Source organism: Lepus europaeus, chromosome 18, assembly GCF_033115175.1.
Source record: "Lepus europaeus isolate LE1 chromosome 18, mLepTim1.pri, whole genome shotgun sequence".
NCBI classification, from domain to species: Eukaryota; Metazoa; Chordata; class Mammalia; order Lagomorpha; family Leporidae; genus Lepus; species Lepus europaeus.
Window position 1 is genome coordinate 5,410,493 of NC_084844.1, and position 15,152 is coordinate 5,425,644.

Sequence of the window (15,152 nt, forward strand, 5' to 3'; positions counted from 1 at the left end):
TGACAGTTCTAGCACCAGCCACTCTGCTTCCAATCCAGCTCCCTGCCCATGTGCCTGGGAAGCAGTGGATGTGGCTCAGGTACTTGAGTTCCTGACACCCTTGTAGGAGACCTGGATGGAATTCCTGGCTACTGACTTCATCCTCAGAAGTTGCAAGCATTTGAGGCGTGAATCCACAGAGAGAGGATCTGTTTTTTCATGCTCTCTTTCCCTCTCTGCCTTTCAAATAAATATTTAACAAAAACAAACAAACAAACAAAAAAACAAGGGCCAGCACTGTGGCACAGCAGGTAAAGCCACCATCATCTGGGTCCCAGTTCGAGTCCTGGCTTCTCCACTTCTGATCCAGCTCTCTGCTGTGGCCTGGGAAAGCAGTGGAAGATGGTCCAAGTGTTTGGGCCCCTACACTCGCATGGGAGACCCAGAGGAAACTCCTAGCTCTTGGCTTCAGATCGAATTAGCCCAGCTCTGGCCATTGCAACCATTTGGGGAGTGAGCCAACAGATGGAAAACCTCCCTCTCTCTCTGATTTTGCCTCTCTGGAACTCTCCCTTTCAAATAATAAATAAATCTTAAAAAAAAAAAAAAAAAAAAAAGGCAAAAAAACTCCCCCCCCCCCCCCGGCCCCAACCCTTACTTGTAGTCTGGTGCATTTCCTCCATACACGCTCTGATGACTGAACGGTAGTTTTTACTCACACGAACCAACCTACAAAAATGAAACGGATATAAGATGAGCCTGAACTGGAACTGGATCTGTGGAGCCAGAAAGTAAGGGCTCAAAAAGGAATTTACAGAACACAGGAGCCAACCTGAAGGAGGTCCAGATACTGCAGAGCTAGAACAACTTGAGTAACAAAACAAGTAAAATATAATATAAATCATGGTATATATTAAAAAAAAAAAGCCCAAGACTCCATACTGATATCAGTTGTTGCAGATCAGATCCACCAACAGATACTAAAATGAGTGGGTGAAAATATAAGAAGAAATAGGATTTCAAGTGTCAAAGCAGGGCTGGCACTGTGGCACAGCAGGTAAAGCTGTCAGCTGCAGCGCCTGCACCCCATGTGGGCACCAGTTCAATCCCAGCTGCTCCATTTCTGATCCAGCTCCCTGCTGATGCTCCTGGGAAAGTAGCGGAGGATGGCCCAAATAGCATCCACATGGGAGACCCAGAAGCACCTCCTGGCTCCTGACTTCAGGTCAGCTCAGCTCCAGCTGTTGTAGCCATCTGGGAAGTGAACCAGCAAATGGAAGATCTCTCTCACTCTGTCTCTCCCTCTGTAACCCTGCCTTTCCAACAAATAAATAAATATAAGAAAGGAGAGGAGAGGAGAAGAGGGGAGAAGAGGGGAGGGGAGGGAGAGGGAAGGGGAGGGAAGGGAAAGGGAGGGGAAAGAGGGGGCAGTGGCTGGTGCTCTGGCACAGCAGGTTAAAGCCCCGGCCCGCAGCACCGGCATCCCATATAGGCACCAGTACAAGTCCCAGCTGCTTCACTTCCTACCCAGCTCCCTGCTAATGTGCCTGGGAAAGCAGCAGAGAACGGCCCAAATCCTCAGGCCCCCGCACCAACACCCATTTAGGGAGCAGCCATGTGGGGAGAGAACCAGCAGGTGGAAGATCTCCCTCTCTGTCTCTACCTCTCTCTCTACCTCTTTCCTTCATAGAAATAAAAACAAATCTTAAAAAAAAAAAAGCAGAGAGTTCCCAGCTAACGGTGGTCTACACAGCAGACACCGCAGTAACCAAGGTAAACACCACAGTAACCAAATGCCAACACCAGGAGCCTTCCGCGCAATCACAACTTCTGCAGGGTCCTTGCTGATATGGGCATGGTCTTTGTCCAGTTACGAGAGAACAGCTGACACACTCAGGCTGAGGGACACCCCATAAAGCAGATGGTGCTCTGCCCAAGTGTAGCGGTCATGGGGAGACTAAGCAAAAAACCAAGTGCAACCTCATTCAGCTGCAGAAGGAAAAAAGACATTATTGCAAAAATCGGGGAAATTCAAGTAAGGTCTTCAGTTAATCGTCAGTGTTAACTGGTTTTAATAACAGTAAATATGGTTTTCTAAGATACTGATATTAGGGAAGCCAGGTGGGAGATATACACTATTTTTCTAACTCTTTGGTAAGTCTAAAATTAGTTCAAAATATGTCCAGGGCATAGACTGTGCCACAGATAAGACTGCACCATTTTACTAACATTCCCCCTTTTGTTTTTTACAAACCAAGAGCTGTATGGGATTACATTAGCCCCGAAAGTCCAGGAGCAGAAGGACGATGATCTATCTTTAGAGATCTATCCTGTTGACATGGGGCAACAAGGTACTCTCTGCTGTCATGGGCGTTGTCTGAAGCCACGGTCTCCTGGGTGGGGAGCCGAGTATACCCCTGTAGCAGCATTTGGTTGACCACCTGGTTGGTGAAGGCCTTGGTTCGTTCATTATCACCTCCTGTAAACACTCAGAATTTGGAAGGCCGGTGTGTGGATGGGGATCACGAAGCTTTTGGTGGCGTGGAAGGAGTTCTGGGGCTGTGCTTTGTGACTGGCAGAAACCCAGGACCCCAGGGCAGTTCAGAGATCCCCGAAGGGAGAACAAAGTCACTGAGGGAGCCTGGATTTGAGTCAAGGCACCAACGTAAGCCCACCACAAAACAGACCGAACACCAGGGTAAGGGAAAGGTTTATTGGGGGAAACCCAGTAGATGGGAGAGAAGAGGAAAAGAAGAAAAAGAGGGAGAAGGAGAGCATAAGAGAGAGCAAGAGAGAGAGCGAGAAAGATCAAGAGATGGAGAGAAACAGAGAGATTGGGAGACAGAGTGAAAGAGCCCAAAAGTGATTCTTCAAGGACCAAACAGAACTCTCACTTTTTTGTTAATTTCCAAATCTCCCAACAACAGGGCCTCATTCAATGACTCTCAGGAGCTAATCTGGGCTAAATTCACTTCTCTGAATAAATGAAGTAGAATATATACATATTATACATGAAGCTCATGAAGCCAGCCAGTGAATCTACAGCAAGTGCACATTCCCTCCACAGTGCCCCATCCCGGCAGTGTGCAGGCCACAACCAGAACCAGGCACCCTGACTGCCCTCGGTGACCTGCCCCAGGCACCAAAGGACAGGGTACACAACGTAGCTGTGGACTCAGGCACCTATCAGCAGCTACTCACTGAGCTTTTCTGGACTTTCCCGAGAATTCTTCTTCAATTCTTTGGAGGCCCACGAAGATTCCATGGGATTCATTGAAGAGTTTTCTCAAGATCTGAGAGTACACACCTACATCCTTCCGGATGATAAAAATAAAGGGGCAGCATGGCACCATGTCCGATTTCTCTGAAATTAAACAGAAAAAAAGATTTAACATCTCTCATCATCACCCCGAAAGAATCCACTCTAAAAATCTGAACGGTCTAGATACAAAAGCTTTGGCTTCCTCACCACTGATTTACAAAAAATAAAGCAATGCAACGCACGCTGTGGCACAGCAGGATAAGCTGCCACTTGTGACACACATCCTACAAAGTGCTGGCGGCTGGTGAGGGGCCGGCACTGTTGGTGTAGTGGGTTAAGCCATCGCCCACAACACCAGCATCCCATATGGTTGCCAGTTCTTTTTTTTTTTTTTTTTTTTTTTTAATTTTTTTTTAAACAGGCAGAGTGGACAGTGAGAGAGAGAGAGACAGAGAGAAAGGTCTTCCTTTTTGTCGTTGGTTCACCCTCCAATGACCGCTGCGGCCGGCGCGCTGCAGCCAGTGCACCGCGCTGATCCAATGGCAGGAGCCAGGTGCTTCTCCTGGTCTCCCATGGGGTGCAGGGCCCAAGCACTTGGGCCATCCTCCACTGCCTTCCTGGGCCACAGCAGAGAGCTGGCCTGGAAGAGGGGCAACCGGGACAGAATCCGGCGCCCCGACCGGGACTAGAACCCGGTGTGCCGGCGCCACTAGGTGGAGGATTAGCCTATTGAGCCGCGGCGCCGGCCATGGTTGCCAGTTCTAATCCGTTACTCCACTTCTGATCCCACTCCATGCTAATATGCCAGGGGAAACAGCGGAAGATACCCCAAGTGCTTGGACCCCTCGCACCCATGTGTGAGACCTAGATGAAGCTGTTGGCTCCTGGCTTCAGCCTGGCCCACCCTGACCCCTGCAGCCATTTGGGAAGCGAACCAGTGGATGGAAGTTCTCTCTCTCCCTGTATAACTCAACCTTTCAACTAAATAAAACTTTTAAAAATAAATAAAAAATAAACAAATTGCTGATTTGAGTTCTAGCTGCTCTGCTTCCAATACAGCTTCTTGCTAATGTGTCCTGGAAGGGAGAGCAAATGACAGGTTAAGCTAGTTTAAGCACCTGAGCCCCTGCTGTTCCCATGGGAGACTGAGTTCCAGGTTCCTGTTTCAGCTGGCCTTGTCCTAGCTGTTGTGGGTATTTGGGGAGTGAACCGGCCGACAGAAGACATTTCTCTACCTGTCTCTCCATTTTTCTGACTCCCAAACAAAAATAAAAAATAACTTTCAAAAATATAAATTAAAAAACGGATTATCATACGTTGACCATACATGAATTTTTTACAAATTTTATTTGCTTATTTGAGAGGCAGAGAGCTCGCCCCATTGTTTCATTTCCCAAATGCCTACAACAGGCAGTTAGGGCAGGGCCACAGCTGAGATCAGCGACCTCCAACCAGTGTCTTCACTGCTGCCCGGTGCCTGCCAGTGCCTGCCTGGTGCCTGCCTGGTGGCTGCCCAGTGCCTGCCAGTGCCTGCCCGGTGCCTGCCAGTGCCTGCCCGGTGGCTGCCCAGTGCCTGCCCGGTGGCTGCCCGGTGCCTGCCCAATGCCTGCCCGGTGCCTGCCCAGTGTCTGCCCAGTGTCTGCCCGGTGCCTGCCCAGTGCCTGCCCAGTGCCTGCCCAGTGTCTGCCCAGTGCCTGCCCGGTGCCTGCCCAGTGCCTCTTTCTTATTTGAGAGGCAGAGAAACAGAAACAAAGAGCAGTGAGAACTGCGATTCACTGGCTCATTCTCCAAACGCCCACAACAGCTGGGGCTGAGCCAGGCCAAAGAAAGGAGCCAGGAACTCAACCAAGGTCTTCCAGGTAAACAGCAGGAACTCACTGCTGTCTCCCAGAATCTGCACTATCAGGAAGCTGGAGTCAGGAGCCAGAGTTGAGACTTGAACCCACGCACTCTGATATGGAATGCAAGCATCCTAACCAGTACCTCAACTGCCAGGCTGAATGCTTGCCCATACATTAATTTAAAAAAAAAAAAAAAAAAAAAGATTTATTTATTTGAAAGGCAGAGTTACAGAGAGGCAGAGAGGTCTTTCATCCTCTGGTTCATTCCCCCAAAAGACTGCAATAGCTGGGCCTATCTGAAACCGAGACCCGGGAGCTTCTTCCAGGTCTCCCATGTGGGTAAAGAGGCCCAAGGACTTGGAGCATCTTCTAGTGCTTTCCCAGGCACATCAGCAGGGAGCTAGACTGGAAGTGGAAGAGCAGAAACTCAAACCAGTACCCATATGGGATGCCAGCACTGCAGGTTGTGGCTTTACCAGCTATGCCACAGCATCGGCCCCATGCCCACGTGTTAATTTTTAAACACAAATATTTATTTTCAGATTTTACTTCTCAATTTACTAGCACATTTTGGAACTATTTTGTGTCTCCATCAACTGAGATATTGAAAAATAGCAAGCACACTTAATGTCACTCTATGCAAAACACAGTTAAAAAAAAAAAAAATCGGCCGGCGCCGTGGCTTAACAGGCTAATCCTCCGCCTGGTGGCGCCGGCACACCAGGTTCTAGTCCCGGTCGGGACACCGGATTCTGTCCCTGTTGCTCCTCTTCCAGTCCAGCTCTCTGCTGTGGCCCAGGAGTGCAGTGGAGGATGGCCCAAGTCCTTGGGCCCTGCACCCGCATGGGAGACCAGGAGAAGCACCTGGCTCCTGGCTTCGGATCAGCGAGATGCGCCGGCCGCAGAGGCCATTGGAGGGTGAACCAACGGCAAAAAAGGAAGACCTTTCTCTCTGTCTCTCTCTCTCTCACTATCCACTCTGCCTGTCAAAAAAAAAAAAAAAAAAAAAAAAAATCTAAGGGGCCAGTGCCTGCAGGACCAGCATCCCATATGGGCACCGGTTCAAATCCTGGCTGCTCCACTTCCCATCCAGCTCTCTGCTATGGCCTGGGAAAGCAGTAGAAGATGGTCCAAGTCCTTGGGGCCCTGCACCTGTGTGGGAGACCTGGAAGAAGCTCCTGACTTTGGATCGGCACAGCTCTGACCATTGTGGCCAATTAGGGATTGAACCAGTGGGTGGAAGACCTCTCTCTCTGCCTCTCCTTCTCTGTGTAACTCTGACTTTCAAGTAAAATAAATTAATTTAAAAAACCAAAAATTTAAATTACTGCAAAATCACTTGTTACTTTATACTATTTCTCAAAAACAATGAAATTTTCCAAAAATAACAAGGAAAAGGTTTTATAACAATAAGCTATAAACCAAAAACTTGTAGAAATTTCTTATATATTCCAAACAAAGAAAAGGTAAAGGAGTCCCACATGGGAGTTCCTAGGTTCTATCCCCAGCTCCAGCTCCAGCTCCTAACGCTGGCTGCTTGCTAACACAAACCCTGAGGGTCAGCAGTGAGGGCTCACCTAACTGGCTTCTCCTTGTGGGAGATACGGATTGAGTTCTTGGCCTCTAGTTTTGGTCCAGCCCAGGAGCAGCCACTGTAGGCGTCTGGGGAGTTAACCAGCAGATGGGAACGCACACTCACTGGCACGTGTGCACTGTGTCTCTCTCACTTTCCTGTTGCTCTTTCAAACAAATCAACAAATCTTTTGAAAAAATGACATCAACTGCACACCACAAAATGGGACAAAATTATAAGCCTTTCAGTAATTTAATCATCTCTTTATAAAGAAGAAACTCATACTTGGATGATTTGTAAGAAAATCTCTTCATTTCTTGAGATTTTTCTCTTGAAAGGAGAAAGCAAATCAAATGTCAAGATTTCTGTTCCATCCTGCTACTGGGGGAAGGAAAGAGCCATGGCCAACAGCTGACGTGGCGCAACCCAAGCCAAGGATGCTCCGTCACTCTCCAGCCCCATCTGGACAGAAGCGCTGTCCCGCTCTCGCTGGGACTGCAGAGCTCCACAATGAGGGAGAGACTGAGAGAGGAATTTGGTCACCGCACAAGAAAAAGGGAAAGACAGCAGGGCGCATTAACATAACGGAAATCTTTTTAAAAATTTATTTATTTCAGAGACTGAAACAGATGAAGGGAAACTCAGAGAGCATGTGCACAAGAGCACTCCGCGTCTGCTGGTCCACGCCCCACTCAGCGGCCAGGCCCAAAGCCAGAAGCTTAATCCAGATCTCCCTTGTGAGCGGCAGGAACCCAACCATCTGAACCATCTTGTGCCAACTCCAAGGGTCTGCATTAGCCAGACATCAGTGAGGAACTGGAGCTGAGAATCGAACTCACACACCATGACGTGGGATGTGCGTATCCAACTACCGCGTCAATCCCCAGGCTAAGCCCTCCCTTCTTTTCCTTTTTTTTTTTTTAACATTTTATTTCTTTACTTGAGAGGCAGAGAGACTGAGAAATCTTCCATGTGCTGGCTCACTTCTTGGGCAGGGAGAAGCCAGGAGTCTGGAACTCAATCCTAGTTTCCCACATGGGTGGTAAGGACCCAAATACTGGAAGCATCACCTGCTGGTCCCACAGTGCGGATTAGTAAACAGCTGGACAGCAGCAGGGCCAGGACTCAAACATAGACACTCTGTTAGTAAATGTGGGCATTCCAAGCGGCTTTAAGATTTATTTATTGGGGCCAACGCTATGGCACAGTAGGCTTAAGCCTCTGCTGCAGTGCTGGCATCCCACATGGGTACCAATTCATGTCCTGGCTGCTCCTCTTCTCATCCAGCTCTGTTATTGCCTGGGAAAGCAGTGGAAAATGGCCAAGTGCTTGGCCGCTGCACCCATGTAGCAGATCTGAAGGAAGCTCCTGGCTCCTGGCTTCAGATTGGCCTGGCTCCGGCTGTTGTGGGCATCTGTTGAGTGAACCAGCGGATGGAAGACCTCTCCTCTCCCTCTCTCTCTGTAACTCTGCCTTTCAAATAACAAATAAATAATCTTTTTTTAAAAGAGAGGGGGATACAGCCGGCGCCGCGGCTCAGTAGGATAATCCTCCGCCTTGCGGCGCTGGCACACGGGGTTCTAGTCCCGGTCGGGGCACCGATCCTGTCCCGGTTGCCCCTCTTCCAGGCCAGCTCTCTGCTGTGGCCCTGGAGTGCAGTGGAGGATGGCCCAAGTGCTTGGGCCCTGCACCCCATGGGAGACCAGGAGAAGCACCTGGCTCCTGCCATCGGATCAGCGTGGTGCGCCGGCCGCAGCGTGCCTACCGCGGTGGCCATTGGAGGGTGAACCAAAGGCAAAAGGAAGACCATTCTCTCTGTCTCCCTCTACTGTCCACTCTGCCTGTCAAAAAATAAAAAAAATTAAAAAAAAGAGAGGGGGATAGACAATGAACAAGTATGCCAAGGTAAACAATCTGGACCCAGAAACAGAACAAATGCCTACCTTTATTGTTGAAGGAGGTTTCACATACCAGCAACTCCCCCGGACCCCAGTCAAAACACATTTGCTTCTTCTTAGAATTCACACCTGGAACGAACTACCAAAAAACAGGATGAGAAAACTGTTATTCACCCTGAAGGCTTTACTTTTTTAAAAATTTATTTTTATTTATTTGAAAGACAGAGTTACAAAGAGAGGTAGAGACAAAGAGAGAGGCTACAATGGCTACAATGGCCAGAGCTAAGCCGATCTGAAATCAGGAGCCAGGAGCTTCTTCCAGGTCTCCCACACAGGTGCAAGGGCCCAAGGACTTGGGCCATCCTCCACTGCTTTCCCAGGCCATAGCAGAGAGCTGGATGGGAAGTGGAGCAGCCGGGACTAGAATCGGCGCCCATATGGGATGCCGGCACTTCAGGCCAGGGCGTTAACCCGCTGCGCCACAGCACAGGCCCCTTTGCTTTTCAAATGACTTATAAGCAGGGGCTAGTATTTGTTAGTGGTACATGGGATCATGCTTCTTAGGATGCCTAAGGAGTGCCTAGGATCAAGTCCCACCTCATATTTTTTTTTTTTTTTAAGGTTTATTTTTTATTTGAAAGGCAGACTTCCAGAGAGAGAGAGAGATCTTCTATCTGCTGGTTCACTCCCTACATGGCCTCAAGGGCTAGGACTGGCCCAGACGGAAGCCAGGAGCTTCTTCAGGGTCTCCTACATGAGCACAGGGGCCCAAGAACTTAAGATTATCTTCTGTTGCCTTCCCAGGCACATTAGCAGGGAACTGGATCGGAAGTGGAACAGCCGGGACCTGAACCAGCACCCACATACGATGCTGGCTCACAGGCGGCAGTCTTACTAGCTATGCCACAATGCCAGCCCCCACCCCAACTTCTTCCGATCCAGCTTCATGCTAACGTACCTGGGAGGTAGCAGATGACGGCCCAAGTACTTGAGCCCCTGACACCCACATGGGAGACCTGCATGGAGTTCCTGGCTCTTGGCTTCAGTCTGACCCTGCCCCACCTGTTGGAGGAATTTGGGGAGTGAGTCAGCAGATGGAAGATGAGTCTCTCCCTCTCTGGAATTCTGCCTTTCAAATAAATATATTTTCTAAATGACTTTGAAGTCCCAGCCCCTTATCTGTCTCCACAGCCTTCCTTTCCCGGAATGTCAGACTGTCAGGCTCATACCGTGGATGCCTTTCCAGATCGGCTCCTTTCACTTAGCAATGTGATGTTCTGACTTTTTTTCTAAAGATTTATTTTTTATTTATTTGAAAGACAAAGTTACAGAGAGAGAGGAGAGAGAGAGACAGAGAGATCTTCCATCCACTGGTTCACTCCCCCAGTGACCACAGTAGGCAGGGTTGGGATGCATGCTTTGCAGGCACAACTTAACCTGCAGAGCCACAATGCCGGCCCACCTAGTAATAAGCATTTACGCTTCCTCCACGTCTTTTCACGTCTTACAGTTAATTTCTTTTGGCACTGCATAGTATTCCACTGTCTGGTTATACCAGACACTTTTTTTTTTTTTTACAGGCAGAGTGGAGAGTGAGAGAGAGTGAGAGAGAGTGAGAGAGAGAGAGAGAGAGAGAAAGGTCTTCCTTTGCCGTTGGTTCACCCTCCAATGGCCGCCGTGGTCGGCGCACTGCGCTGATCCGAAGCCAGGAGCCAGGTGCTTCTCCTGGTCTCCCATGGGGTGCAGGGCCCAAGCACTTGGGCCATCCTCCTCTGCACTCCCGGGCCACAGCAGAGAGCTGGCCTGGAAGAGGGGCAACCGGGACAGAATCCGGCGCCCCGACCAGGACTAGAACCCGGGGTGCCAGCGCCACAAGGCGGAGGATTAGCCTTACTGAAAGACATCTTTGTTGCTTCCAACTTCGGGCAATTACAAATAAAGCTGCTACAAAAATCAGAGAAAAATTTAAAAAGACTTACAAGTATAATCACAGACATGAGTAGACATGAGAGTTAGGAAGTGCTAATCTGAGATGGGCCCTTTCTGTTCAGTCACTAGCAGTACCTGGACACGCGAGGGAGCCTGGTGGGCGCCTCAGCCCAGGCCACCATGTCTCAAGTGTCGATGATCAGAAAGGCTGCACCCTAACCAGTGCATACACTGCAATGGTCTACAGTTTAGGTAAGGAACCAGCAGATGGAAGACACCTCTCCCTCTCTCTCTCTCTGCCTCTCCTTCTCTCATTGTGTAACACTGACTTTCAAATAAAATAAATAAATATTTTTTTAAAAAGTTGCAAAGAGAGAAGCAAAGACAAATCATAATCTGCTGGTTCACTCTTTTTTTTTTTTTAAGACTTATTTATTAGAAAGTCAGAGTACAGAGAGAGAGAGAGAGAGAGAAAGGAAGGAGGGAGGGAGGGAGGGGGAGGGGGAGGGAGGGAGGGAGGGAGAGAGAGAGAGAGAGAGAAATCTTCCATCTGCTGGTTCACTCCCCAGACAGCAGCAACGGCTGGAGCTGCACCGATCTGAAGCCAGGAGCCTCTTCCAAGTCTCTCATGTGGGTGCAGAGGCCCAAGCACTTGGGCCATCTTCCACTGCTTTCCCAGGCCACAGCAGAGAGCTGGACGGGAAGTGGAGCAGCCAGGATTTGAACTGGTGCCTACATGGGATGCCAGCACTGCAGGCAGCAGGCCCTGGTTCACTCTCTCCAAATGGCCACAATGGCCAGGGCTGGGCCAGGTCAAGCCAAGAGCCTGAAACTCCATTAGGGTCTCCCAGTGTGGGTGGCACAGCCATCATCTGCTGCTTTCCCAGGCACATCAGCAGCGGGTAGATGGGAAGTGGAGCAGCCAGGACTTGCACTGGCACTCATGACACACTGGTGCCACAAGCAGCAGCTTAACCAGCTGTGCCACAATGCCAGCCCCCACATTTTTTAAAAAATAGTTATTTGAAAGTTAGAGTTGGGGTTGGCGCTGTGATGCAGCAGATTAACGCCCTGGCCTGAAGCACCAGCATCCTATATGGGCACCGGTTCTAGTCCCGGCTGCTCCACTTCCAATCCAGCTCTCTGCTGTGACCTGGAAAAGCAGTAAAAGATGGCCCAAGTCCTTGGGCCCCTGCACCCACGAGGGAGACCTGGAAGAAGCTCCTGGCTTCGGATCGGCTCAGCTCTGGATGTTGTGGCCATTTAGGGAGTGAGCCATCGGATGGAAGACCTCCCTCTCTCTCTCTGCCTTTCCTTTCTCTGTGTAACTCTTAAAAAGAAAAAAAGGAGAGGAGAGGAAAAGAAAAGACAGAGTTACAGATAGAGAGGGAGAGACAGAGACAGAGAGATCATCCATCCACTAGTTTACTCTCCAAATGGCTGCAACAGCCGAAGCCAAGAGCTTTTTCGAGGTCTCCCACGTGGGTACACGGGCCCAAATGCTTGAGCCACCTTCTGCTGCTTTCCCAGGTGCACTAGCAGGGAGCTGGATCCAAAGTGAAGCAGCCAGGATTCGAACTGGTGCCCAAATGGGATGCTGGCGTTGCGGACAGTGGCTTAACCCACTGTGCCACAGCACTGGCCCCAAGCCCCTAAAATTTTTAAGTAATTGGAGTGATACTGAAGAACAACAGGAACTTCCAATCTCACTACTCTCGTGCACAGCTATGCTGGCGACTCCACATAATTATCTCCGAAGCAGACCAAGCCCTTGGCGCCTCAGCTTCACCGTTCTCCGTTCTCCGACTTACAAAGCTAATCAAAACAGCAGCCAGGAGGGAAACCCCGAGGGGCATCCTTACCGCCAAACCGCATCCAACACTCCCGGCCAGTCTCCAGCTGGGAGTGACCCTGGCTCCAGCTCCTCCCTCCCCACCCGTGTCTGACCCAGCATAAGTCCTGGCCGCCCCTGACGGGAGCCCGAGTCTAATCACCACGTCTACAGCCCGACTGAGGCCACCAGCAACTCTCCCTGAACACTGCTCAGTCCCTGAGTGATTCTCTCACATGGCCATCACCTGCCCTGTAAACAGACGGCGCTCACAAGGGCAGGGGCTTTAGGATCCTCACCCACTGCCTACAGAGACACTGCTGCACAGAACTTGGCTAGCGACCACCTAGTCTCAAGAAAAGGGAGTCCAGGCCTCAGGAAGACTTAACGCAATCACTGAACAACTAAGCAATGCTGGGCTCTAAGAACACAATGTGAAATAGCCCTGCCCTCCAAACGCGAGCAGTTTACAAGAGCAACATGGGCGGCGCCGTGGCCTAGCAGGTAAAGCCGCTGCCTGCAGTGCCGGCATCCCAAATGGGTGCTGGTTCGAGTCCTGGCTGCTCCACTTCTGATCCAGCTCTCTGCTATGGCCTAGGAGAGCAGTAGAAGATGGCCCAAGTGCTTGGGCCCCTGCACCCACGTGGGAGACCCAGAGGAAGCTCCTGGCTCCTGACTTCAGATCAGCTCAGCTTCGGCTGTTGCTGCCATCTGGGGAGTGAACCAGTGGATGGAAGACCTCTCTCTCTCTCTCTCTCTCTCTCTCTCTCTCTCTCTCTATCTGCCTCTCCTTCTCTCTCTGTGTAATCCTGACTTTCAAGTAAATCAATAAATCTTCAAACAAACAAACAGCAGTAAACAGCAGGCAGACAGAAGCCAAGGGAACAGACACACAGGAGAGAATCCGATCAGCCAACCCTTGATGGATGAGCAGGCCGGCAAAGGTCAAGTGTAATACACACACTCAAAAATTAACCACAACGTAGAGCAAGACGTGTTAGGCCCGAAGCAAGCACGTAGGAAGTCTGCCTGTTTCTGAAAGCGCACTAACAGACTACAGACCAGGCGTAGGGCCCTCATCAGTGCGCCCCTCAGGACACCGCTCCGGGCGGGCATGGCCACGGCGGGCTTCACTGCCACCTGCGAGGCCGCAGCCCACATCTGCGAACCCGGTTCCAATCTGGGCTCCTCCCAGTCCAACCCAGTGACCGCTGGCACAGCCCCTGCAGGCGGACGACGGCCACACACTCGGGCCCCTGCTACCCGTAGGGGACAACAGGATGGAGCTCCGGCTCCGGGCCCGGGCCTGGGCCTGGCCCACACCTGGCTGCTGTAGCCACGGAAGAGCCCTCTCTCTGTCGCTCCGCTTCCGGATAGGTCCAGAACCTTTCATAAAAATTAGCGGAACTGGCCGGCGCCACGGCTCACTAGGCTAATCCTCTGCCTTGCAGCGCCGGCACACCGAGTTCTAGTCCCGGTCGGGGCACCGATCCTGTCCCGGTTGCCCTTCTTCCAGGCCAGCTCTCTGCTGTGGCCAGGGAGTGCAGTGGAGGATGGCCCAAGTGCTTGGGCCCTGCATCCCATGGGAGACCAGGAGAAGCACCTGGCTCCTGCCATCGGATCAGCGCGGTGCGCCGGACGCAGCGCGCTACCGTGGCGGCCATTGGAGGGTGAACCAACGGCAAAAGGAAGACCTTTCTCTCTGTCTCTCTCTCACTGTCCACTCTGCCTGTCAAAAAAAAAAAAAAAGAAAAGAAAAGAAAAAATTAGCGGAACTGAAGGTTACCCAGACACGCAGAACTCTGCGAGCCTGCCACGGGCCGACTCTTATCAAGGAAGGGAAAACACCCGGGCCGCGAGACCGGCGGGCTTCTCCTGTCCAAAGCCCAGGATTCCTTTAGCACAGATCATCCACACCTGACACACTCGCGAGTTCAAGCGGAACTGAATGCACAGCCGATTTTAAAAACAGTGTCCCCAGGAGAACAGACACGTCCACTAAACCTGGGGCCAGCACCAGCCGGCACAAACTCGGGAAAAACAGGAAAGAAAACAACACAGCCCAGCTCCTCTGCTCAGTCCGAGCCCAGTCTCATGCCCACGAGGAAACGCGAAGGCAGCGAAGCCAGGGACGGCGACCACCACGGCTGCACCCCAGTTCCTAACGGAGCCGAGGAAGGGGCTGGGCACCGCGCGGCCGGCAGGGAGCCGAGCTGACAAGCCTGAGACGACCAAGCGGACGCAGTCCCGGGGCGGCGAGAGCAAGCAGGCCCGTGCCGGGCTCCCTTACAGTGACTGTGGGCTCGCCGTCCAGCTCCTCCATAGCGCCGCGCCGCCGACTCGCTCCAGCGCTCGGGCCTCCCGCTCAGGAGCCGGCCGCGAGAGAGGACCCCGCGCGGGCGCCCCCGGCAGCGCCTGCCGACAACCGCGCGGCGCCGCCGAGGCCTCGCCTCTCAGCCACCCCTCTGCCGCCCTCGCCATGTGTCCCTCCTTCACTCCTCGGCAGAGCGTCCGGGAAGGACAGCGCGAGGCCAGCCTAACGTCCCAGGAGTGATCTCGCCCGGTCAGGCGGCGCCGCGGGCAGCCCCGCGCCGGGCACAGAGAAGGCCCCCGGAGAGGGCGGGAGAGACCGCGGGGCGGACGGCAGGGCGCCTGCGCATGCGCGGACTCGAGTGGGTGCCGCCGGGCGGTGGCAGGGGTAAGTGCCCACGGTGGCGGCCCTGGCTCCCCCGTCCGCGCTGCGTGGCATCCGCACAACAGCGTCTCCGAGCCCCGGCGATCGAAAGGGCGTACGTTAGGAAGCCGTCGCCGCCATTGCTTCTCGGGAGCGCGGACCTAA

The 15,152-nt window shown here is 52.0% G+C and overlaps 1 protein-coding gene across 1 annotated transcript in view; it reads right to left on the reverse strand.

The window, feature by feature from the left end:
* The window catches only part of NUP85 (nucleoporin 85), a 36,642-nt gene extending 21,953 nt beyond the window's left edge, over positions 1-14,689 (reverse strand). The window contains exons 1-4 of the mRNA XM_062216965.1: positions 14,604-14,689; positions 8,599-8,692; positions 3,181-3,343; positions 638-708 (exon numbers count right to left, since the gene is read on the reverse strand). Of these exons, the coding sequence (XP_062072949.1) occupies positions 638-708; positions 3,181-3,343; positions 8,599-8,692; positions 14,604-14,636 (361 nt within the window). The 5' untranslated portion in view covers positions 14,637-14,689. The remainder of the gene's footprint in view (positions 1-637; positions 709-3,180; positions 3,344-8,598; positions 8,693-14,603) is intronic.
* Positions 14,690-15,152: the final 463 nt, after the last annotated feature.